The 26,689-nt window shown below is 43.0% G+C and overlaps 1 protein-coding gene across 1 annotated transcript in view; it reads right to left on the bottom strand.

Annotated features, from left to right (window-relative positions):
- Nucleotides 1-324: 324 nt before the first annotated feature.
- Abraxas2 (abraxas 2, BRISC complex subunit) overlaps nt 325-26,689 on the bottom strand; it is a 38,614-nt gene continuing 12,249 nt past the window's right edge. The window contains exons 4-9 of the mRNA XM_041667101.1: nt 25,362-25,428; nt 12,751-12,941; nt 11,050-11,169; nt 8,451-8,535; nt 4,678-4,792; nt 325-2,455 (exon numbers count right to left, since the gene is read on the bottom strand). Of these exons, the coding sequence (XP_041523035.1) occupies nt 1,986-2,455; nt 4,678-4,792; nt 8,451-8,535; nt 11,050-11,169; nt 12,751-12,941; nt 25,362-25,428 (1,048 nt within the window). The 3' untranslated portion in view covers nt 325-1,985. The remainder of the gene's footprint in view (nt 2,456-4,677; nt 4,793-8,450; nt 8,536-11,049; nt 11,170-12,750; nt 12,942-25,361; nt 25,429-26,689) is intronic.

Below are 26,689 nucleotides of genomic sequence, written 5' to 3' on the forward strand. Positions count from 1 at the left end.
AAAAACAAAAACCTACCTAGAATGGCCTAGAATGGGCTGGAGAGACGACTCAGAGGTTAAGAGTATTTGTTGCTCTTACAAGTGAATCACTTTAGTGCCCAGTGCCTACACTGAAGGCTCACAATCATCTGTAAATCCAGCTCCAGAAGACCTGATGTCCTCTTCTAGACTTCATTAGCAGCTGTACCCACAAATGTACATGCCCACATGCACTCACATACACATAAACAAAAATAAAGTCTTAAAAAAATAAAACCTGTCCAAGAGACAATAACTACGGAAGCAGGAACATGCTGGTGCTGAGACAGACACTAAAATAATGTATCATGATTAAATAAGTTTTTATTGTCACATTTAACTGCTTTGTCAGATATACACTGTATATTTCAGTATGGCATAAAAATAAGAATATTTTCCTGAATGTCAAAATCTGAACAGAGGAGATGGCGATGGCACTTTAAAAAACTGGAATTCATACCATGCTGAAGCCGCTAATAGGTAGCTGATAAAAGCTGGAACGCACTGCAGATAAAGTGACCCTCGACATTCAAATCAAACGGCAGTGGTGGAAGCCCAGCAAAACCAGGACAGCAGTTACAGTGCAGACCCTGGGGCACAACCAAAGCACGGCAGTCCAGGATCTCGTTTCTAAGCCTGTATCTACGGTCTGAGCCTGGGCGCTGGAGCTTACGAGTAAACAGCGCTATAAAACAAAACGAATCCTTTGGAACCAGATTTTAAGCCTTTTAACGACCTCTTCATCCTTACGTGTTTTAACTAGTTCAAGGAAAGGCAGTTCAACAGGCATCATGGGCTGATTGACCACCATGAATGGTAGGTCTTGCCATTTCCAATCCAGTAGCCCAATATATTCTAAAATGGTTTTAGTGCTTTCACACATTCTGGGCAGAACTAGAAAACAAGCTGTAATTAAATAAACACGTAAGTGCATCCCAATGGTCTCCACACACCTGCAATTATTCCCAAAATGGCAACTTAAAAAAAAGGGGGGGGGGGGCTTATTCAGACCATTGAAGCAAATCTTATTCACTAAGATTCCTGGATATGATCTTTAAAATGTCCTTCCTCCACAAGTCCAGTCCCGGATCTGCCAGACCTAAGTGCACTGCATGTCTTACACAGGAACTCCGCTAAATCCACTGCGTCTGTGACCTGTTCACCACAGACCCAGGCCTGGCATCTCACTCCTTTTTGCCATCCACTGCCGTGTGGCTTTCCTCAAAGACTCCAGAAGAGAGGCCAACTGTGCTGGTGTAGGGCAGCAGTCGCTGCTGGACACCAGAAGGAAAGGAACTGACTTCGTGACACTGGTCTGGGTGAGTACTCATGGGGATTAGTGTGTCTACATTTTAAAAAGGCAACCATTTTAAGTGACAATACATATCAGGCTAGTAGAAAAAGGTTGAGACAAAGCCCTCTCTCTCCTCTTACAAAGTCATGCAGACAGGAGAAGCAGTGTCTGAATTGTTCCAATCAGGCTTCTTGGAATTAACAAAATTTATTTTCTGGCAAAGATGAATTTGGTTCATCATAGAAAGTTCTTTGAAGGCTGCTGCTAAACTCATTTCCCTTTGAAAAAGCAAATTTCAAGGCATGATAGTGCAGAGGTAAGTTTCTGACTTACAGAGTATTTATAGACTAATTGTGCTTAGTCTCTGATCTCCAATTTAAAGAACAGACTACACTGAGGAGTTTCACTCTGCCTAAATTTACTAGTACATCCATGAATCGCACCAGAATTAGGACAATTTGATTATCGTAATGATTCTGCTGTGAACCCATGCACTGCACCCAGAGGTGAGGACCAGTGGACAGAGGATTCTGGGGGTTCTGAGCATGGGGTGCTCCACTCGGGAGCCACGGCATCTGAGAAAGCAGTTCTCCCCACAGATAAAGTCCTCAACAAACTCTCAATAAGCCATTAAGAAAAGCAGTGCCAAGTGGAGAGAGTGTCATTTGTTTACTCAAATCTGGGAGGTCTGAGTGTTCCTGGGGTCCTCATCGGGATGTGTCACGGGCCGTGAATTCTTTGAATGTGAGTATTCACTATGATGGGACTCTGCAGGGTCAATCAAATTTTCATAATCACTATCGTCTGACTCCTCCCCACTGTCTCCAGCTGCTCTCTGGGAAGGAAGAAGATCTGCTCCACTTCCAGAGAACTTCAGTCCGGCACTGGTGGAAGCATAGTTGGAAGAGCCCACAGCTTGAGGCCGAGGCATGAAGACACTCCTTTCCATGCGAGAATGGCTCAGAGTACTTTCTTGATTGTTTGGGTGAAAATCAGAATAAGGTGGGGGAGGATCAGAGGGCTCGGTGTCTGCTGGAGTACTTCTCCCTTTGGCTGCAAACCCAGAAAAGGGCATCCGAGGGCTGAATGCTGGCTCCAGATTCTCAGATGGCATCTGTCTGCTTAACAGGGTCTGCTGCAATCCTGCACGGAAACAGGAAGAATGTTTTAGCAAGTTCTGTACCTTCACATCTTTTTACTTCCACTCAGTAAATGGTCAACCTGAGTGTTTTGGAAATGACCAGCAAAGTTATGAAGTGATTGTTGCTAATGTTTTATAGATGATTCCTCTATACATCCATTTATTTGTATACCAAGTACCAGGCCAACCATGGTTACACAGTGAGACCCTGTCTCAAAAAAAAAACCAAAACATATAAAAACAAAAACCAAATAGTTGAAAATCCAGGCAATTGGATGCAGTAGTAACCCCAAGATGTAAAACATAGGTTTGTCACTCTAAATGATGTGCTAATTTGTCCACCTGTTTCCCACTGTGCTCAAAAATTTAGGTCTACCAGCTGGCACTGAAAACCATTCTCACCACCTTTACAAGTCCCATGAAAATGGAACATTCCTAAGACAGGATCCTTTCAAATACCACATTGCTTTTCTTTTAATGTGTATTTGTGTCTGTGCTGGATCCTCTGAAACTGGAGTTACAGGTAGTTGTGAACTGCCCTTTGTGGGTGCTGGGAACCAACTTAGTCCTCTGCAGGAGCAGCAAGATGTCTTAACTGCTAAGCCATCTTTTCAACCCCAGAGTTTTTTGGGTTTTTTTTTGGGGGGGGGGGGGGGATTTTCAGACAAGGGTTTCTCTGTAGCTTTGGAGCCTGTCCTGAAACTAGCTCTTATAGATCAGGCTGGCCTCAAACGCACTGTCTCCCAAGTGCCGGAATTAAAGATGTACGTTGCCACCACCCCCCCCAGCCTCAAGTTACGAGTCTATAATGAACATAAGACACCATCCTGATATGTGCAGTATGCCATAGTTAGTATGGTAGCAATTATCACAGTTGCTAGAAACAGATAATATTGTCAATATATACAAAAATCTACATCAAATTTTTTAGACCTGTACTAACTTCTGCTCCAGCTTTTCTCTTTGGTCCTCTTGTTTCAGTTTCAGAAACTTGAGGAATACCATGAAAAAAGCACTTCTCATTAAATGCTTAATGAGAAGGAAATGTCATTCCTCCATCACGTGAACCTTGTACTTGCTTAGTACAGAAGGATTTATGGCAAACTGAAGATATGGCTCAGTGGGTAGAGGCTTGCCTAACATGCACAATGCCTGGGATTTAGTCGCCACCAGTACATAAAAGTGTGGTGGTACTGGTACTTGGGAGAAAAAAAATCAGGAGAATCAGAAATTCGAGGTCATCTTCAGCCACAAAGTTCAAGGCCAGTCTGGGATGTTTGAGACCCTTCCTCACAAGCACGGGGATTAGGGAAGGCTTGAGGAATGGCCGCATGACACTGAAAGGATGATTTGATAATTAAAGTAGTAAATAGTTCAGCCAGGTAGCAAGACCTGTAATTCTAGCTACTCTGAGCTCGGCATGGTGACACATGTCTTTAATCCCAGTAGAGGCAAGAGGATCTCTGAGTTTAAGGCTATCCTGGTCTACAGAGCAGAGTTCCAGAACAGTAAGAATTACATAGAGAAACCCTGTGTCTAAAAACAAACAAATAAACAAAAACCCCAAAACAAAAATTGTAGGTACTTTGGAGACTGAGGCAGGAAGATCACAAGTTTGATCCCCTCCTGGACCATACAGTAAGTTCAAAGCCTATCTGGGCAACTTATGGTTATGGACTCAAAAAATAAAAAGTAAGGCCAGTGAGATGGTGCAGTAGATTAAGGCCCGGATCTCCAAGCCTGACAACCTGAGTTCAATCTCTGTGCCCATACACTGGCGAAGAAAACCAACTCCTACAACCTGACCTCCCACTGGTGCTCCCAACAAACAAATAAATACAAGCCTGAAAATAAACAAAAAGTAAAGCTGGGCATGGTAGCTCCTGACTTTAATCCCAACACTAAGGAGGTAGAGTCATGTGGATCTCATGAAAAAACCAATCTTCATCAGACATGGAAGCACATACCTGTAATCCTAGTACCTGGGAGCCTTTGTGGGGCAGATCTCAAGGGAGTCTCAAGCCTACCATGGATACATAGTGAGACAGTGTATAAGATAAATATAAAATAAAATGAATGTAAAAAGGGGGCTGGAGTGTATTTAGCTTAGTGGTGAAGTACTTGCCTAGCATGCGGGAAAGCCTATGTTCAGTCCACAGTATCCCACCCCAATGAACAAAGCCACTTCTCTGATATGGAATGGTAGACTCAGCCAGAAGCTTACTTCTTTCTTGTTCCTTTTCATTTTTCTTCTGAGTGATTTGTCTTCTTAATTTGTTCACTTCTGCCTGACAAGATTCAACAACTCGCTCACTCTTTTCTACATCTGCACAGACTGCCTGAGGGGAAAAAATACAAGAAGGTTAGTTTCAAACCAGGCAGGAGGTAATCTATAAATTCAGTCTTATTACAATCCCAGGAAAAACGGGACTGGAGAGATGGCTCTGCAGTTAAGAGCACTGGCTCCTGCTCTTCCAGGTTCGATTCCCAGCAGGCTCACAACACCTGTAACTGCGCTCCCAAGGGATCCACACCTTCTTCTGGCCTCCAAGGTAAGCAGAGCAGTCTTGAGTGCCCACAAGAGCAGGGCTGAGTTCCCCCATTCTTCTTTATGAGACAAGACCTCCCTATGTCTCTCCCTAACATGGAGCTCCTGAGTTTTTCTGGCTAGACTGGAAGCTAGTAAGCTAGTGATCCTGTCTCCGCCCACTAGGTGTTAGGGTTCTATGCATGCACAGCACCACGTCCAGCTTATTACATGGACACTAGGATCCGAACTCCAGTCCTCACACTTGAGCAGGGAGCACTCCCTAACCACAGAGCCACTTCTCCAGTTTGCTGGTTTATTTTTTTAAAGTCTGTGTCCTAGAAGCTACATTATATTAATCAACACATGAGGAGTCAGTTTTAGACATCTTTAAAAAACTTACTATCATTAGGGGGCTAGAGAGATGGCTCAGTGGTTAAAGGTGGGACTGCTTTGCGGAGGACTTGAGTTTGGTCCTAGCACCCACTGTGACTCATAACTGAGTTCAAGAGAATTTTCTGCCCTCTGTGGGCACTTGAATGCACATCAACACACCCTCTCTCACACACAAACATAATAAGTTAAAAAAATTAATAAGTGTTGGCTAGGTGGTGGTGGTGCACACCTTTAAATCCAGCACTCAGGAGGCAGAAGCAGGTGGATCTCTTTGGGTTTGAGGCCAGCCTGGTCTACAGAGCAAGTTCCAAGACAGCCAGGGCTGTACAGAGAAGCAAGCCCTGCCTCAAAAAACTTAAAAAAAATTAGTAAGTGCAAAATTAGTGTGTGTGTGTATGACTGGTTGTGTATAACTCTGTGTATGTGTGTCTGTGCACGCACTTGTGCCATGACCACATGTGGAGGTCAGAGGGAAACGTGGTAGAGTCAGTCCACCTTTGAAAGTGTTCCAGGAATCAAACTCAGGTTGCCATACTTATAGGACACATCAGCCTGGAGTTCACTGAATAGACAACACTGGTTCATCAAGTAGCCCCAAAGGTTTTCTTGTCTCTGCCTCTCTGATGCTGGTGTATGCTACCATGGCCAACTTTTTCAAGATTTATTTTTATTTATGTGTTTCTGTGTTCTTGTGTGGGTGCCCTTGAAGTCAGAAGAGAGTGTTAGATCTCCTGGAGCTGGAGTTATGGATAGTTGTGAGCTACCCAATAAGATGCTGAGAATTAAACACTGGTCCTTTGCAAGAGCACCAAGTGGTCTGAACTGCTGACCGTCTCTCCAGCCCATGCCCAGGTTTTGGGGCTCAATTCAGGTCCTCATGCTTGTGTAGCAGGAACTTTACTGACTGAGCCATCTTTCCAGCCCTACTGGACTGTTATTAATCACTTTCTTAATTTTAATCATTTTAAGATGTTGTGCAGACTGGAGAGAGGGCTCAGTGGTTAAGAGTACTGACTACTCTTCCAGAGGACCTGAGTTTAATTCCCAGCACCCCCATGACAGTTTACAACTGTCCCTAACTCTTAATATCTGACACCCTCACACAGACATACATGCATGCAAAATACCAATGTAAATGAAATAAAAGTAAATAAAAATTTTTTTTTAAAAAAAGATGATTGTGCAATTCAGCTTAAAGGTCTTTTAAAAGGCTAGGGTGGGAAAAATTGAATTTATTCCCTTGCTTAATCAATTTTATTGGATCAAAGAGGGAAGTTTTGGTACCAGTCTAGCTTACAAAGGAAGGAAGAATAAAAGATAAGCTGGAACAAAATGTTTTCACCATTCATTTCTACCAACAGTTAAAGACGGATAAGATGGGCTGGAGAGATGGCTTGGAGGTTAGAAGCACAGGCTGCTCTTCCAAAGGACTCAAGTTTGATGACCCGCACCCACATCATGGATGTAACTCAGGCTCCAGGAATCTGATGCCCTTTTCTCGCTCCATGGGCACTGTTTGCATATGGCACATATTCAGACACACAGGCGAAAAATCCATACATGCAGGCAAAAATATCCACATGTATAAAATTAAAAAACAGATAAGACAGATTTATTTAACTGAAAATAATTATAAGGGAAATCTGGAAAAGAATGTAAGTTTCAGAGTTGAGTTTGCATGTATATAATTCAGTTACCAATAACCACTATGAGAGCTGGCCCTCCTAATCAGGAAGGTAATGCGTGATACCAGTTAGAAGTCTTTTGGCTAGTGCTAACGGGCTGAAAGGCCATGGTCATGAATTTGGGATAAAGAGCTGTTTTCCACTGCACATTCCTCCCATAGCAGAAATAGCAGAAACTTCCAGAAGGCAAGTCTGGCACCAGTGAGCATGAACAGTATTCCCTCCACTTCCAAGTATACGGTGAGCACAAGCCCTGGAAACTCCCCAGTACTGCTTCGTCTTCTTGTCACCGAGGCTTCCCCTCATTTTAGATGCTACCTTCACTCCTCCCTCTACTCTCTGGGGTCTTTCCCGGGCCTTGGAGAGCTCCAACTTCACACTTTTCTTCTAGTTTTCAAATGTAAGTACAGTGGGAAGCACTGTCAGCACGTAGCTGGCAGCTGGAGGTGGCGCCATAAATATTTGCTAAATGAACGACTCGTAAGAAACATTCCACTTCACAGTGGCAGCTGGGGACAAAGACTCAACTAGATGGAAGCAGAGCTAGACCAGGCTGCAGGCTTTTGACATTGTCGCCACTGCGAGTATAACTGGCAGGGACAACTGTGTTCTCAGCATCCCTCTTTACACTCACTTTTGAGGATGCACTTCCCAGAAAAGGCACAACTGCAAAGGGGTTATAAGTGTTTTAAGAAGCAGCATTAATAAATTACTTCAGTGTCTCTACCTCAGTATACGAGGCAGGCTTTGTAGACTGACATCTGACATTATCTTAGCAAAGTCCATTCTGACTTTTGATTTTTTGTTTTGGTTTTCGAGACCGGGTTTCTCTGTAGCTCTGGAGCCTCTCATGGAACTAGCTCTTGTAAGCCAGGCTGGCCCCTGCCTCCCAAGCATTGAAATTAAAGGCATGCATCACCACCACCCGGCTACTTTTTTAAAATCCTATGTGTACATTTGTCTGTGTGTGGTTGTCGGAGCCCTGAAACCGGAGTCACAGATAGCTGCCCTGTGGGTATTGGGAATTGAACCTGGCTCCTCTTCAAGAGCAGCCAGTGCCCTTAATCACTGAGCCATGTCTCCAGATCCCCATTATGACTTTAGAACCACAGCTATTCATTTGTCAGTTAAAAGATATATACTTGCCGGGCGGTGGTGGCGCACGCCTTTAATCCCAGCACTCGGGAGGCAGAGGCAGGCGAATCTCTGTGAGTTCGAGGCCAGCCTGGTCTACAAGAGCTAGTTCCAGGACAGGCACCAAAGCTACAGAGAAACCCTGTCTCAAAAAACCAAAAAAAAAAAAAAAAAAAAAAAAAAAAAAAGATATATACTTAAAAAACAAAAAAAGTAGGCTTTGAGCAATATAAACAAGATGGAAACACCAGTTACCTGTACTTTCTCCTGAAGTGCATTATAAACCTGATAAATTGCCCTGATGTCCTTCATGACTCCATCCTTGTCAAAAAAGTCAGTACTAGAAGACAGGAAAAGGATGTCAGAGTTATTAAAATCACCATGAACATAGGAGGCATTTTTGTTGTCCTTCTACCTCACAGTACTAATTAATATTTGCTCTGACTCAAAGGTGACAATGTCTAAGCAATAATGTGCTAATCCTTCTAGAGTTATAGAAGAGAAATAAAAAACACATCAATAATTAAAAACAACATTTTCCAGTGACTATGTTTATCTCCTTTTTTAATTATTTTTATTTTTAGACAGGGTCATTCTATGTAGTCCTGGCAGGCCTGAAACTTGCTATGAAATCCTGGTTGGCCTGGAACTCAAAAATAAACCACCTGCCTTTGCCTCCCAAGTACTGGGTTTAAAGGTGCATGCAACCACACCTGGCTGTTTTTCTTTTTAAAACCTGAGAAAAGCCGGGCGGTGGTGGCGCACGCCTTTAATCCCAGCACTTGGGAGGCAGAGGCAGGCGGATCTCTGTGAGTTCGAGACCAGCCTGGTCTACAAGAGCTAGTTCCAGGACAGGCTCCAAAACCACAGAGAAACCCTGTCTTGAAAAACCAAAAAAAAAAAAAAAAAAACCCTGAGAAAAGCAGCTTAAAAGATGGCTCAGAGGTTACAAGCACTTGCTGCTCTTGCAGTGGACCTGGGCTCAGTCCCAGGACCCATAACTCTAGTCCCAGAGGAGTCAATGTTCTCTTCTGGTGTCCTCAGGCACTGCACACACAGCGCACATGCAGACAACCAGGAAAACATTCACATACATCATTATTTTTTTTAAATCTTTAAAAAGTAAATACAATCTTGAGAGAAAATACAGTAACATTAAATTATCTTCTCAATAAGAATAAAAAACTTAATACTTTCAGGGATTTTTTTATTTGTGTGTGTGAAGGTGCACATGCATGTTTGCTCATGTACATGTAAAAGTGCACTGCAGTGTGCATGCTTGTGTTGGGGCCATAGGTCACCGACAGGGGTTCTCCTATTTCTCTCCACCTTATTGTTTGAGACAAAGTTTCTTACAGAACTTGAGTTTACCATTTTGGCTGTTCTGCTGGCTGACCAGCAAGTCCCAAGCACCTGCCTATTTCAGTGCTCCTAAGTGCTGGAGTCAAATGTGCTCTGCCCAGCCCAGCTTTTTATTTTTAATTAATTATCTTATGTATATGAATGTTTTATTTGCTTGCATGTCTGTGAATCAAATGTATGCCTGGTACCTGCGGGGTTCAAAAGTGGGCACTGGATCTCCTACGACTGGAATTACAGTGGTTGTGAGTCACTATGTAGGAGCTGGGAATAGAACCCAGAGTCTCTGCAAGAGCAACAGGTGCTCTTAATTGCTGAGCCATCTCTCTCCAGCCTCCTACCAAGCTTTTTTGCATGATGAGACTACAAATTCAGGTCTCATGCTTGCACAGCAAATAATCAGCACTAAACTATCTCTCCAGTTGTTTAGATTTATTTTTATCTTTTTGAAACAGGGTCTCACTATGTAGGCCAGACTAGCCTGGAACTCAACAAACGCACACTGCCTCTGCTTCCTTGTGCTGGGATGAGAAATATGTGCTACCATGCCCTACAGAGCAGCCTTGTTTTGTTATGGTGTAGTAATAAGGGCGGCGGGGCTGCGTCCCCAGCACCCCGGCTGCCTGGCTAGCGTATGCCCGAAATAACAACACACAAACTGTATTCATTTAATCACTGCTTGGCCCATTTCTATCTAGCCTCTTCTAGGCTAATTCTCACATATTAATTTAGCCCATTTCTAATCATCTGTGTAGCGCCCCTAGGTGCGCTTACCGGGAAGATTCTAGCCTATGTCCATCCTGGGTCGGAGATTCATCGCGTGCGTCTGCCTGGGAGCTGGGAGCATGGCGTCTCTCTGAGGCGTCTGCTCCCGAGAGGAGAGCTGTGGAGTCTGAGCTCACTTCCTCTTCCTCCCAGCGTTCTGTTCTGTTTACTCCTCCCACCTATCTTCTAACCAATGAGGGCCAAGCAGTTTCTTTTTATTTAACCAATGACCTTCCTCCATCATTATGGGTTGTTTCAGGTTTTTTTTTTTTTTGGTTGTTGTTTGTTTTGGAGGAAGGGTCTTACTCTGTAAGCTGGCCTTCAACTTATGACTCCTGCTTCAGCCTCTCCTGTGCTGGGACTGCAGGTGTGAGCCACCATACTCAGCTTCAGGGATCATTTCTTCTTCTTCTTTGTTTTGTTTTTGGAGACAGGGCTTTTCTATGTAGCCCTGGCTGTCCTGGAACTAGCTCTGTAGACCTGCCCCTGCCTCCTAAGTGCTGGGCTTAAAGGCATGCACCACCACCGCCTAGCTACAGGGATCATTTCAATAGTTTACTCAGAACGGATTCTGATATATGGTAGTGATAGTGGTGGTGGTCTAGAGAACTGTCTGTTTTCTTTAATTTCAATTAAAATAAACTTGATTGTACATTTCTCCTTACACTTTAAAAAATATTAACAAAGAAAATACTGTTGACAAAAGCACTCATTTTACCTTTCAACTTACCCATGCTCTTTAATAACTTTGGCATAACTTTGAGAAGTGTTTGGCACTGAAGACACTTTGTACTCTTGCTGGCTAGTATTGCCTAGATTGGGAATAGCAAGTGATATTCTTTGATTATACCTGTAGGGAGAATTGAGAAAAACAGCACTTAATTAAGTATACTTCTTTGTTTGTCTGAGGCAGGATCTCACTATGTAGGCTAAGCTGGCTCCAAATGCACATTTGGCCTGCTTCAGCCTCCCATGTGCTGCGATTATAGACACATGCCACCACACTTGGCTCTACCGCTTTACTCCTAAATAAGTGTTGACCTCATGGGCTCAAACACTCTGCTCACCTTGGTACCTCATTGCTGGATTTACAGGTATGTGTCATCATTCCCAGTTTTAAAAGTATTTGTTTAAGAATTGGGATTGACAAGTCCAGGTCGGATTCTTAACACCCACATGATGGCTCACTGTCATCTGTAACTCCAGCTCCAAGGAATCCAACAGCAGCTTCTGGGCTCTGCCAGCATCAGGCACGTATGTGCATGTGTTATAAATATAGAAATACAAACAGGCAAAATACCCACATACATAAAATTAAAAAAATATTTAAAGGACTGGGATTAAAGGCTGTGGATGTGGCTCAGCTGGCAGAGTACTTGTCAAGAGTGCCCAAAGCCCTGGCCTCAATACCCAGTACCACATAAACCAGGTGTGGTGGCACACATCTGTAATCTTGGCATTCCTTTCGAGGTGAAGGCGGGAGGATCAGAAGTTCAAGGTTATTCTTGGGGTGAGTGCTAGGTCTGTCAGGGATCCACAGGGAGGTCCTGGAAATCCAGGAAGATCACCAGAAGTTAAAGGCTGACCTTGTTTACATAGCAAAGTGTTATCTGGACTACAGAACAAGACCCTGCCTCAAAAAAAAACAACAATAACAAAAACAGAACAAAAGGATAAGGCTGACAGCAGGCTTCTGTGTCTCCAACACTGGTAAATTAACACATAGAGGGCTACAACCACCTAAGATGCATAGTCAGCAATCTTCCATTCCCTTAAAGCAGAAACTCGGCTGTAGTGGGTATGGCTCATATCTTGTATGCATGCCCATGGTTACTGAGAGATCCTAAGGAAACATCTAGCAGAAGATAAACAAAACCCTAGAAACAGCTCCCTAACAATAACTATTTTCACTGACAGTGACTACTGATGCTATTAGCACATTTCCAGAGCCAGAGCTTTCTGCAACTCACAAGCAGAAAACATGGTCACATAATGTTGGTTTTTTTCTCTTTATCAAGGCCACAATGCAAAACCCCCATCACCAATAATGGATCATTTTTACAATTTCTGTCTTTGAATTATGTGTTTTAAAGTTATGATTAGAGTCCAAAAGTAGCATAACTCTATTTTTGCATAATGGGCCAGGAAGAAGCAAATGAAGTTTCTACCTGTAAGAATACAAACATGTCTAGATGATGCTTATTGATCTCCAAACTATTTTAATTCATTTAATTGGTAAGCAAGCCCCTGAGGATCCACTTGTTTCTGCCCACCAAGTGCTGGGTTACAGATGTAGGCTGCCATGCCCAACTTTTACACAGGTGCTAGGGAGCCAACTGAGGTCCCCACGCTTGGCTTGCTCTATCCACCAAGCCCTTTTCTGAGGCCCCACATCTTTTTTTTTTGTACAGTGGTGGGAAGCTTTCTTTACCTGCGATTTGGTCTAAAAAGAACATATTCTAAAGCATGAGTAGAATTGTTGGCGGTAGAGATGAAGCTGAAGAGAAGGAAGACGAGGTCTGGCACACCAAGGATGCGGGTGAGCTGCTTGTGGATAACCTGCTCTCTGTAGGACATCTGTTGCTGGGTGTTTCGACGGAATCTGTACCACCCGATAACTTTCTGCAATAAGAACAGAAGAAAGGAAAGTATTAGAGCTTATTTATCTTGGGAAAAAAAAAGGCTGGTTGGTGGTGACGCATATCTTTAACCCCAGCAGTTGGGAGGCAGAGGCAGGTGGATCTTAGATGACGGCCAGGATTGTTACACGGAGATTCCCTGTCTTGGGGGAAAAAAAAGTTTATTTAATTCAGAATGCCTCCAAATGAACACCCATAAACAAATGTACATGATCATTTTATATTGACAAGTCCAGAACTAAAAACAACCACCAGTGAACAAATGAATGGATGAACTGGGTAATCTGTGGTATATTGGAATCATATGCAGTAATAAAAAGGAACAAATCACCATGGAGAAATCTCATAATAAGTATGTTCAATAAAAAAAGCCAGATGCAAGGGTATGGAGTGTATATGCTAAAGGATTTTATTAGTATGAAAGTCTAGAAAGTGAATCTACAGTCACATACAGCATAGCTTCTTACACCGTGTCATGACCCCAGATAGGGTCACATAACTGAATATGAGGTTAAAAAAACATAACTAATCGGGAGGCAGAGGCAGGCGGATCTCTGGGAGTTCGAGGCCAGCCTGATCTACAAGAGCTAGTTCCAGGACAGGAACCAAAAGCTACGGAGAAACCCTGTCTCGAAAAATCAAAAAAAAAAAAAAAAAACATAACTAAATGTGAGGTTAAAAAAAAAACTGGGGGGCTGGAGAGATGGCTCAGAGGGTAAGAGCATTGCCTGCTCTTCCAAAGGCCCTGAGTTCAATTCCCAGCAACCACATGGTGGCTCACAACCATCTGTAATGAGGTCTGGTGCCCTCTTCTGGCCTGCAGGCATACACGCAGAAAGAATATTGTATACATAATAAATAAATAAATATATTTAAAAAAAACTGGCAACAGTAAAAAGTTTCTGAATGTAAAATGGCCAGAATTTAATTAAAAAACAAATATGTAAAGCTGGAAAGATGACTCAAACAGGCAAATGTGCTTGTCACCAAGGCTGATAACCTGAGTTTGATATACATGGTAGAAGAGAAAAAGTGACCTCTACATCTGTGATATGGCACAAAATGACTGCACAATGAGTGTGTGCACACGCAGGCGCTCTCTCTCTCTCTCTCTCTCTCTCTCTCTCTCTCTCACACACACACACACACACACGATGAATCTGAGATGTCTGTGGCATCACTCTCCAATGCTGCACTACAAGGTTTCATCACAGCCTGGCTTCTGAACATAGCACAGACACTGCACATGCAGCACAGCATAGGCACTGCACATGTAACACAGCACAGACACTGCACATGTAACACAGCACAGACACTGCACATGCAGCACAGACACTGCACATGTAACACAGCACAGACACTGCACATGTAACACAGCACAGACACTGCACATGTAACACAGCACAGACACTGCACATGCAGCACAGCACAGACACTGCACATGTAACACAGCACAGACACTGCACATGTAACACAGCACAGACACTGCACATGTAACACAGCACAGACACTGCACATGCAGCACAGCACAGACACTGCACATGTAGCACAGAATAGACACTGCACATGTAACACAGCACAGACACTGTACATGCAGCACAGCACAGACACTGCACATGTAACACAGCACAGACACTGCACATGTAACACAGCACAGACACTGCACATGTAACACAGCACAGACACTGCACATGTAACACAGCACAGACACTGCACATGCAGCACAGCACAGACACTGCACATGTAACACAGCACAGACACTGCACATGTAACGCAGCACAGCACAGGCACTGCACATGTAACACAGCACAGACACTGCACATGCAGCACAGCACAGACACTGCACATGTAACACAGCACAAACACTGTACATGTAACACAGCACAGACACTGCACATGTAACACAGCACAGACACTGTACATGCAGCACAGCACAGACACTGCACATGTAACACAGCACAGACACTGTACATGTAACACAGCACAGACACTGCACATGCAACACAGCACAGACACTGCACATGCAGCACAGCACAGGCACTGCACATGTAACACAGCACAGGCACTGCACATGTAACACAGCACAGGCACTGCACATGTAACACAGCACAGACACTGCACATGCAGCACAGCACAGACACTGCACATGCAGCACAGCACAGACACTGCACATGCAGCACAGCACAGACACTGCACATGTAACACAGCACAGACACTGCACATGCAGCACAGCACAGACACTGCACATGTAACACAGCACAGACACTGTACATGTAACACAGCACAAACACTGCACATGCAGCACAGCACAGACACTGCACATGTAACACAACACAGACACTGCACATGTAACACAGCACAGACACTGCACATGCAGCACAGCACAGACACTGCACATGTAACACAGCACAGACACTGCACATGTAACACAGCACAGACACTGCACATGTAACACAGCACAGGCACTGCACATGCAGCACAGCACAGACACTGCATATGTAACACAGCACAGGCACTGCACATGCAGCACAGCACAGACACTGCACATGCAGCACAGCACAGACACTGCACATGTAACACAGCACAGACACTGCACATGCAGCACAGCACAGACACTGCACATGTAACACAGCACAGACACTGCACATGCAGCACAGCACAGACACTGCACATGTAACACAGCACAGACACTGTACATGTAACACAGCACAGACACTGCACATGTAACACAGCACAGACACTGCACATGTAACACAGCACAGACACTGCACATGCAGCACAGCACAGACACTGCACATGCAGCACAGCACAGGCACTGCACATGTAACACAGCACAGACACTGCGCATGCAGCACAGCACAGACACTGTACATGTAACACAGCACAGACACTGCACATGTAACACAGCACAGGCACTGCACATGTAACACAGCACAGACACTGCACATGTAACACAGCACAGGCACTGCACATGCAACACAGCACAGACACTGCACATGCAGCACAGCACAGACACTGCACATGTAACACAGCACAGGCACTGCACATGCAGCACAGCACAGACACTGCACATGCAGCACAGCACAGGCACTGCACATGCAGCACAGCACAGACACTGTACATGCAGCACAGCACAGACACTGCACATGTAACACAGCACAGACACTGTACATGCAGCACAACATGCCATGTCAGTGGATGCTGCCAGAAGCATCTCAGCTCTGATTGCAGACTGGCGTTTCCCATGATTTGAACAGACAAAGCTTTTAAAACTGGTAGAAACATAATGGTTTAATTATGGAAAATAAAACCAACATTTTCTACTATCATCCCTCAGGGCCTAAATATCAAATTAGTGTATCTTTGAATTGAACTGTGTTAAAATGTTGTCTTTATAATTGCTGATTTGGACTTAATTTTTAAAAAAATCATTGAATGAATTTGGTTTGGATTAAGACAGAATTTTCAGCAATACTTGAAATATTATGTAAGGCTATTTTGCACATAGTCAAGTGTAAGCCTTAAAGATTATAAAATCTAAGTATTGATCAATTTGAAATATATTGAAGATTCCTATGCCCCACAGTATCAAAAGTCTAGCAAAAATAAAATGCTTTATGTAAAATATAAGTAAGAACATCATCTCAATAGGAAGCAAGTTTGCTTTCACTTCATTGTCAATAAATGATAAAATTATATGTACAACAATGAATAGTCTTAAAATCAATTTCTTTTCTCTCTTCTTTTTTTTTGGGGGGGGGGGGAGAGGTTGAAACAGAGCTTTTCTGTGTAGCTTTGGAGCCTGTCCTAGATCTATCTCTCTCTGTAGACCAGGCCTGCCTCTGATTCCCAAGTGCTAGGATTAAAGGTATGTGCCACCACCGCATGGCCTAAAATCAATTTCTTTGTGACCAATTATCAGTAAATGCTTGATCTGTATACCTAAGGTCATGTAAATCAATTTTAAAAAAAAGGTTTGTGAGTGGAGAAATTCAAGAAGTCCTGACATAAGCAGTTCAGAGGCTGACAGACAGGAAAAGAAGGTGCGAGGAGGAGAGGGCTGGGAAGTGGAATCAAGGGAGATTTGCAGGTGGTGGGAATGTCCACTATCATGTTAAGGTGAGGGTGTCGAGCGTGTGCACAAGATCAAACTTAGGAAAGCACACATGAAGTGCATTTGTCACATACCCACTGTACAGTCAGGTTTAAAGGTTAGCATTACTAGTGCTGCGTACAGCACAGCCAAGCTGGCTGGTGAGCTAGACTTTCAGAATACGCCTCATAATGTGGCCCGCTGAACACACAAGAACATCTCTACACAAGAATCTCAGCTATTCAAATTACTGAGTGTGAAGAATCTTAGAAGTATGTTAAAATACAATACTTTTGAAAACTCTGAGAAGACCTGGGAGTACTGATTTACTGTCCCTAAATCTCAACAGTAACATGCCAGTAATTTGAAAACACCGAGAAATTTGTTTTTCACTTCATGTCATAATTCTACATTATACCACTGTTAATGAATAAACATATTTTGTTTTTTAATTAAAAAAGCATGTGTACACAACACACATATAGACACAGCCATACACAGATTTGATGATTAAAGACTTTTATCTTTCATTGGATCTATTGTTTGTTATGTTTTACCATGTTCTTCTCTTAAAATATACTATTTGTAACACTTCCCTGAGAATTTCATACCCGTGTCAACTCCTCCCTCTAACTCCTCTCAGATCCACTGCTTGCTAACTGCTAGTTATTCTGTTCGTCGATTTCCTCTATAGTATTAAGCAATCCTTAATTCAAAATCCATACCAAAAAAAAGATGATTTGACATCTGTTGGCAGTTTTAAGCGAATTTCTCTCACCATTCTAAGAAGCGGAGGTGAAGTTGCCAAATTCATACTGGCGATACCTACAGTTCTGTATTTTTGGGTTAGTAGATAGGCTACTTGGAAGCTCACTGAGAAACTAGGTCACCAGCACTAAAAAGCACAGTTTGGATGGCTGCATCTAGGCCAGGACGAAGAATCAGGGACCTCTCTCCCTAAATCTTGTCTGTACCCTTTCATAGTTGAGTTTTCACAGACTTTCCTCTCATGCCTCAGTATCCACTGACATTTGGGCACACTGACCAACTTGCTCTAGTGTTCTCCTGGTCCTTACAATGCTACCGAAAAGCTGTTATGTCTGTTATTGTCTATTTCATAAAGGATGCTCTGATTTTAGAAGACTCAAAATCTCACCCACATGCTTGTCTTAACCTAAAACCTGAGGCCTACAAAACTTTGCAAGCACAGGATGTATTCTACTAGAATTGTACACTACTAGAGATTTTTACATGTATGTATGTATGTATGTATGTATGTATGTATGTATATGTGGGTGCATATGTGTACAAGTGCATGTGCACATATGTGCATATATATGATTATGTGTGATTATATATATATGACTATCTGAGAGTGAATCCATGTATCTTTCTATATTGAAGTGCAGTCTTTCACTGGACTAGAAACTCTAGCCTAACTAGCCAGCTTGCTCTGTAGAGTTTTTCTCTACTTTCCAATTGGAATTACAGGTAGCTGCCACTCCCAACATACTTTGTGTGTGTGTGTTAAGATTTATTATTGGTTTTTAAAGATTTTCTATGTATCTGAGTGTTTGCCTGTAGGTATCTGTGTGTAACCATGTGTGTTACAGTACCTACAGAGGCCAGAAGAGGGCACTGGGTCATCTGGAACTGTAATTACAGACAGTTGTGAGCTACCATGGGAACAAAATCCAGGTCCTCTGGGAAGAGCAACCAAACACTGCTTTTAATTGTGGAGCTATTTTTCCAGTCCTTACTATTTTTTTATTTTTTGAGAAATGGTTTTTCTATGTAGTACTGGCTGTCCTGGAGCTTGCTCTGTAGACCAGACTTGCCTTGAACTGCCTTACTATTTCTTTTGTAAGATTATTTATTTACTATGTATACAATATTCTGTCCACATGTATGGCTACTTGCCAGAAGAGGGCACTAGATCTCATTATAGATGGTTGCGAGCTACCACATGGTTTCTGGGACTTGAACTCAGGACCTCTGGAAAAGCAGCCAGCAGCCAGTGCTCTTAACTTCTGTGCCATCTTTTCAGCCTCTCCCTTACTATTTTTTAATGAGTATTTTGCCTGTGCAAAAATTTAAGTGTACCACAAGTGTGCAGTGCCAATGGAGACCAGAAGAGAAAGAGCATCAGATCCCAGAACTGAACTACAAATTGAGAGCCATCATTGTGGGTGCTAGAAACCAAACTTCAGTCCTCTACAAAAGAGGCAAGCACTCTAAACTGCTACGCTATCTCCCCAGCATACCCAGCTTGTATGTGGGTTCTGGGAACTTGAACTCCTGTCCTTATGCTTGCAAGGTACACACTTTATCCACTGAGCCTTCTCCCTTCCCAATATGAGAATATTAACATTGTAAGTGCTCCTTTGTAGGTAGCACACTCTTTTGAGGCAAAGGTTTAATTTCGTGCCTTTCCTGAGAGGGTGTGAACCCAAAAAGAATAAACTAAAAAGTCTTTACGAAGTTCCTTCAAGATGATTTTCTGTGCATTTGAACTCTTCGCTCAAACTCTATCAAGCTACATATAATACTGCTTTCTCCTGGGACTACTTCAGTAGGAGGGTGCTAGAATGTATGAGGTTCAAGTTTAACTTTACACTCAAAAAAACAAGGAAAAGGCACCAAATTTGAGGACCTGAGCTTGATTCCTGGAACGCATATGATCGAGAGAACTTCTCTCACAAGTTGTCCTCTGACCTACACATGTGCTGTGGTACATGCATACGTATGTGGTGTAGGAGGTCCTTTTGTTCATGGGCTGCTTTCATTGGTTAATGAATAAAGAAACCGCCTTGGCCTTTTGATAGGGCAGAACTTAGGTAGGTGGGAAAAACAGAACTGAATGCTGGGAGGAAGAAAGCAAAGAGAGAGAGAGATACCATGGAGCTGCCAGAATCAGACATGCTGAATCTTTCCTGGTAAGCCACTGCCACGTGGTGATACAGAGATTAATAGAAATGGGTTAAATCAAGATGTGAGAGTTAGCCAATAAGAGGCTAGAGCAAATGGACCAAGCAGTGTTTTAATTAATACAATTTCTGTGTGGTTATAGCAGGGCTAAGCTAGCTGGACGGCTGGGACAAACAAGCAGCCTCTCTCCTACAACATGTATGTATGTCATGTGCATGCACACAACCATGCAAAAACAAATGTAATAAGACAAACATACAAAAACAAACCCGCTGTTTTCACTATGTAACTTAGAGACCTGTTACTGCTTGAAGACCTCCCATGTTCTTTTTTCTTAAAATATTTATTAATTTTTTTTGATATGGGTGTTTTGCCTACATATGTGTTTGTACATCATGTATGTATCTGGTATACTCAGAGGTCAATGGATTCCCTAGAACTGAAGTTATAAATGGTTGTGAACCACTATGTGTGTGCTAGGAATAGAATCCAGGTTTTCTACAAAAGTAGCCAGTGCTCTTGATTTCTGAGCCATCTCTCCAGTTCCTCCCCCATTCTTTTTAATGGCTGCTTCAAGTTCCATAGCATGATGTATGAACGTAATCAACTTGATCTAATCATTCCCTGCCAGTGACTTTTAAGAATGAAACAACAAATTTCCTTGTACATAGGATCATGACAGTAGACTTTGGTTTGTTTGTTTTTTGTTTTGTTTTTTTCGAGACAGGGTTTCTCTGTGGCTTTCTCGAACTCACAGAGATCCGCCTGCCTCTGCCTCCCGAGTGCTGGGATTAAAGGCGTGCGCCACCATCGCCCGGCGACAGTAGACTTTGGTATAAGCCTTTGTTCAATCATTAATCACTAGAGTCTTAACAAATTACTTGAGTAGCTTAAAGTGTCAAATGTGTGATCTGTCTCACGGGCTACAGCAGGAGTGTGTCAATACATGGCAAGGGCTTAGAACACAGCCTGGCAGGATTAAATAAATGTTCAATAATTCAGCTGTTAGTATAATTCTTTTCTTGGGTCACATTTCTTTTCTTCTTCTTCTTCTTTTTTTTTTTTTGGTTTTTTTTTTGGGGGGGGGGCATTCAAGACAGGGTTTCTCTGAGTAACAGCCCAAGCTGTTGTGGAACTCGCTCTTGTATACCCGGCTGGCCTCGAACACAGAGAGATCCACCTGCCTCTGCCTCCCAAGTGCTGCGATTAAAGGTGTGCACCACCACTGCCCTGCCTTGGGTCACATTTCTAAAGGCAGGGCTGCATACTTAAAACTGTTACTATAAACACTCTTCTAGGTAGCTTAGTTGGTAAAAGCTTGTCTAGCATGCACCAAACTCTGGGTGAGCTCAGAATGATGTAAGTGAGGTGCTGTGGCTCATGCCTGCAATCCCAGCACTAGATTGACACAGGAGGATTACAAGTTCAAAGCTCATAAATAAAAAAAGAAGTTCAGTGTCATCTTTAGCTACACACCAAGTTCAAACCCTGCTTTGGACTATTGCACACCCTGTCTCAAAAAGCAAACAAACAAAATCTACCTGCCAAACTCCAGCATTAACTTTCATTCACCAACCTCTTCCTCCTCACTCCCACCATGTTGTCAGTGCTGTCTTCTAATTCTTGTGCCAGTGTGATGTGCCAAAATGGCATCTCATTATTTCAATGTGTGTTTTTGGTTGGGGTAGAATTCCTTTCATGTGTGTCTTGGCTATAATAGACTTCCTTTTACATCTTGCAACTTGCCTGTTCTTTTCTGTTTCCCTCCTTTCTTAAAAATAAAACAACAGTGTGGAGGACTGGTGAAATGGCATAGTAGGCAAGGTGCTCACGGGGCAAACCTTGAATCCCAAACCCTAGAACCCATATGTGGTGGTTTGAATGAGATGTCCCCCATAGATCTCATGCATTTGAACACTTAGTCCCTAGTTGTTGGTGCTCTTTGGGGAGGTTTAGTGGATATATGGCCTTGCTGAAGGAAGTGTATCACTGGGGGCTTTGAGGTTTCAAAAGTCACAAGCCACTCCTATCTGTTTGCTGTTTGAGTCTGAAATGTATTCTCAGCTGTTTCAGCCTCCATGCCTGCCTACTGCCATGATGTCCAGCCATCACAGACTCTGACCTCTGGAACAACAAGCCCTAAATAAGCCCTTCTGTAAGTTGGCTGTCCATGGTGTTTTGTGACAGCCATACAAAAGTAACTAATACATCACATAAAGGTGGAACGTGAAAACGGACTCCACAAAGTTGTCTTCTGAGCTCCACATCTCCTGACATACACATTATGCACACATAACCCAAAACACAAATACTAATAAAATTGCAAAGTTTTTAAATATATTGTGTACCTTTGTGTGTGCAAATGCATTTGTCCATGCATGCATGTGGAAGGCATACTTGTGTCTGGCTTTTATGTGGGCACTGAGGATCTAAACTCAGGCTCTCTTGCTTTTTGTTGTTTATCTATCTATCTATCTATCTATCTATCTATCTATTTTTTGGGACAGGGTCTCTCTGTAGCTTTGGAGCCTGTCCCGGAACTAGCTCTTGTAGACCAGGCTGGCCTCGAACTCATAGAGATCCGCTTGATTCTGCCTCCTGAGTGCTGGGATTAAAGGCTTGTGCCACCGCTGCCCGGCAAGGCTCTCATGTTTATACACCAAGCCCTTTACTCATTGAGTCACCTATCCAGCCCCTCACTAACTACTTTTTTTTAAATAAATATTTATTTATTTATGTGCATTGGTGATTTGCCATGGGTGTTGGGTCCCCTGGAACTAGAATTATAGACAGTTGTGAGCTGCCATGTGGGTGCTGGGAATCGAACTCGGGACCTCTGGAAGAGCAGTCGGTGCTCTTAACCGCTGAGCCATCTCTCCAGCCCTAACTACCTTTTTTTTAAGACTTAAAAAATTTTGTTTTATGCCGGGCGGTGGTGGCGCACGCCTTTAATCCCAGCACTCGGGAGGCAGAGGCAGGCGGATCTCTGTGAGTTCGAGGACAGCCTGGTCTACAAGAGCTAGTTCCAGGACAGGCACCAAAAACTACAGAGAAACCCTGTCTCGAAAATCAAAAAAAAAAATTTGCTTTAAAGATTTCATTTATGTGAATGTATTTGTGTTTATGTAAGTGTAGGTGCTCACAGAGGCCAGAATAAGGCATCAGATGCCTGGACCAAGTGATTGTGAACTGCTTGACATGGGTGCAGGAACTAAACTTGGGTTCTTCAGAAGAGCAGCAAGTGTTCCTAAATGCTGCCTGTCTCTCCAGCCCCCTATTTTATTTTAAATTATGTGTACATGTATATCACTGCATGTAGGTATATACTCATGAATACAATTGTCCTCGAAGGCCTGAAGATGGCACTGGATCCCCTGAAACTAAATTGGCTGAGCTGGTCAGTTTTATGTCAATTTGGAATAAGTTAGTCATTTTAGACAGGGGAACCTCGATTGAGAAAATGCCCCCACCAGATTAGCCTGTGGGCAAGCCTGTGTACATTTTCTTGATTTATGTGGAAGGGCCCAACTCAGTGCTACCCCTGGGCTGGTGGTTTTGAGTAGTATAAAAAAAACAAGAAACAAACAGGCTGAGCAAGCCATGAAGAGTAAGCCAAGAAGCAGCAGTCCTCCATGGCCTCTATATCAACTTCTGTCTCTAGGTTGCTGATTTCTCTGGATAATGAACTACACGCTGTTAGATGAAATATATCCTTATTTTGGTCCTGGTATTTTCTCACACCAATAGAAACTCTAAGTAGTTGGCATGTAGGTGCTGGGAATGGAACTCAGGTCCTCTACAAGAGTAAATATGCTCACTGAGCCACATTTTCACCCCACCATTTATTTTTTAAAATCTGATGTATATGTCTGTGTGTCACAGGCAGTTGTGAGTTGCCCAACATGGGTGCTGGGAACTGACTGTGGGACGCGTGGAAGAGCTGCCCGTACTCTTGGCCTCTGAGCCATCTCTCTAGTCACTACATTTTTGGGGGTTTGGCGTGTGGATGTTGTTGTTTTGAGACAGGGTGTCAAGTAACCCAGACTGGCCTTCAGTTTAAAATGTAGCCAATGATGACCTTCAACTCCTGATCCTATAATCTCTGCTTCTCAGGTCCTGGGAGTATAGGCATATGCAACCATGCCCAGCATGATTTACATTTTTCAGGATTATTGTCTTGAATATAATATAAATAATATCAGTATATCTTTATGAGGTTTTACCCTAAGCTGTCCCTTAAGAACAGCTGAGGAGCTATAGCAACTGAAGGCTGCTGAAGAAGTGGAAGTCATTTTTCTTTGGCTCCGTGAAACACTGGTAGATTACTCACGTACATCTAGGCAGAATGAACTGGACTCAGTGAGTTAAAAAACCAAAGAGGAATCCCAGCGCTTGGGAGGCAGAGGCAGGTGGATCTCTAAGTTAGAGACCAGCCTGGTCTATAGAGTGAGTTCCAGGACAGCCAGAACTACACAGGGAAACCCAGTCTCAAAGAACCAAAACCAAACCAAACCAAACCAAACCAAACAAAAACAGGACACGATGAAAGGGACAAAGGCTAGGGAGAGGTCTAAGTGGACTAGGGGAGGTTAGAGTGAGACATGATCAAGATACACACTACAAACGTATGAAATTGTTAGTTTAAAATATTTCTAAAACTAAAAAAATTCTAAAAAATTACTTTTCAGATTATAAACTAAAAAGAATGAACCATCTAGAGTCATTTGGACTACTGTTAACTTTCTATACTAAAGTTTCTTTTTTCCCTCTGAGACAGGGTTCTCTGTGTCCTGGCTATCCTGAAATTCAGTCTGCAGACCAGGCTTGCCTCAAGGCCACAAAGATCTGCTTGCCTCTGCCTCCTGAAAGCTAGCATCAAAAGTGTATGCCACCACTGCCTGGTTTAAAGCTAATTTTCTTGCTTCCAAATTTTCCTAAATGAGATCACATTATAAATACCCCCCTCCTGATACACTGTAATGTTTCAAATCTGTAATTTACCTGTAAAATCTACTTACAATGCTAGGCAGTGGTGGTGCACGCCTTTAATCCCAGCACTCGGGAGGCAGAGGCAGGTGGATCTCTGTGAGTTCAATGCCAGTCTGGTCTACAAGAGCTAGTTCTAGGACAGGCACCAAAGCTATAGAGAAACCCTGTCTCAAAAAAACAAAACAACAACAACAACAACCCCAAATGTACTTACAATGTCAGAGGTGTAGCTCAATGGCAGAGCACTTGCCTAATGTGCCCAAAGTCCTGGGTCTGATTTCCAGCACCAAGAGAAAATACTTGATACATACTGGTTATCATGAGCTCTAACTGCTCTTCCATTTGTGTGCTAAGGTATGACTTGAAAACAGATCAAGCAATACATAAACATACCTTTCTCCGATCTTTAAGGATTCTGTCCAAACTCTCTTCATTCACTTTGCTTGCATAATCATAAAAACTGTCGTTTTAAAGAAGGAAAAAAATTAATTAAAATGCTATAGTACTGTGACATAGGCATAACCACAGGGCCCTACAGAACATCTATCCCTAATAGATGCAACTGCTCCTTCTCAAAGGTCCTAAACAGAAATCAGTTTAAGTGCTTTCTTGATAGGAAGCTACATTTTGTTAACAAATACTACTCAAGAAATTGCTACATTCAAAAGACATTCCTTTCATGTGTGGGAAGTAATCAAGTAATTACAAAAATGTGTGGTTTCAAATGGCTCCACTACTTGTTTCTACGTATCAATTACTTATGAAAAAAAGATAACAGCAACTCATTTTCTGAGAAATGAACATTTGTGGAATGTTTAACAAACCCTCCACTGGATGCTTTTTTATTACATGTTCTAGCTACAGCGCTGAGTATAAGTTCAGCCCAATTCAACCGGGTTTTCTGCTATTTTTGTAGGAAGAGACAGCAAAGCTAACCAACTGGTCCAAACTGCAGAGCTAGTGGGAACAGAACAACAGGACCGGAAGCCAAGTCTGGCAAGCTTCAAACAATGTGCTCACCTCCAAAACAAACCAACGAGACCAGTCAGATGTACTGACACAAGGGTCCTTGTCCCTGGTTATGGTCTTAGAAATGCCATCCTCCTCCACCACATACCCAGGCCCTAAAGGCAGGAAGGCTTCCAGGATACAGGGAAAGAACTGACTTGGCAATCAGGAGATGCCAGCTCCAGCCCAGCTGCACTTCTCACTTCAGGATCTGGGACAGACTACTTACCCTACCTGGTCTTCTCCCATTTTGCAAAGTAGGAAGCTTGGAGTACATAGGTGATTTCTAAGATTTCCTTCAGCTCTAAGTAGGAGTCAGTCCCTGTTCTGAATGTTCTGTACCGGCAATGCTTGTGGGATTACTCCGGAGGGAAAGACAGAGCATGTCCAATGAAGCTCTGACAGTCAGGCCAGAACACATCCACAGCCAGACAGAGGTAATATATGGACCAAAACCTCATCATCTTTCCAGATGAACCCAGGCTGCTCACCTGGTGTCCCTACTCCTCTTTCAGTTAAATAGAAATGGAAAGAGTTGAGGTCCTTGGCTACTTTGTGGCTTCATGTGAATACAGCCACCATGCTTAATGTCATTCCTCTGAAATAACTGAGGAATAAGGGTGTGTGTGTAGGGTGAGGAGCGACAGAAGTCCCCAAGAGAGGCTGGGTACTTGTAGAGGAGTGAGTGTAAAGGCAGAAGGGGACAAACAATA

The sequence above is a fragment of the Microtus oregoni genome, unplaced genomic scaffold (genome assembly GCF_018167655.1).
Source record: "Microtus oregoni isolate MIOR12 unplaced genomic scaffold, Mior012 000016F_ref0000370, whole genome shotgun sequence".
NCBI classification, from domain to species: Eukaryota; Metazoa; Chordata; class Mammalia; order Rodentia; family Cricetidae; genus Microtus; species Microtus oregoni.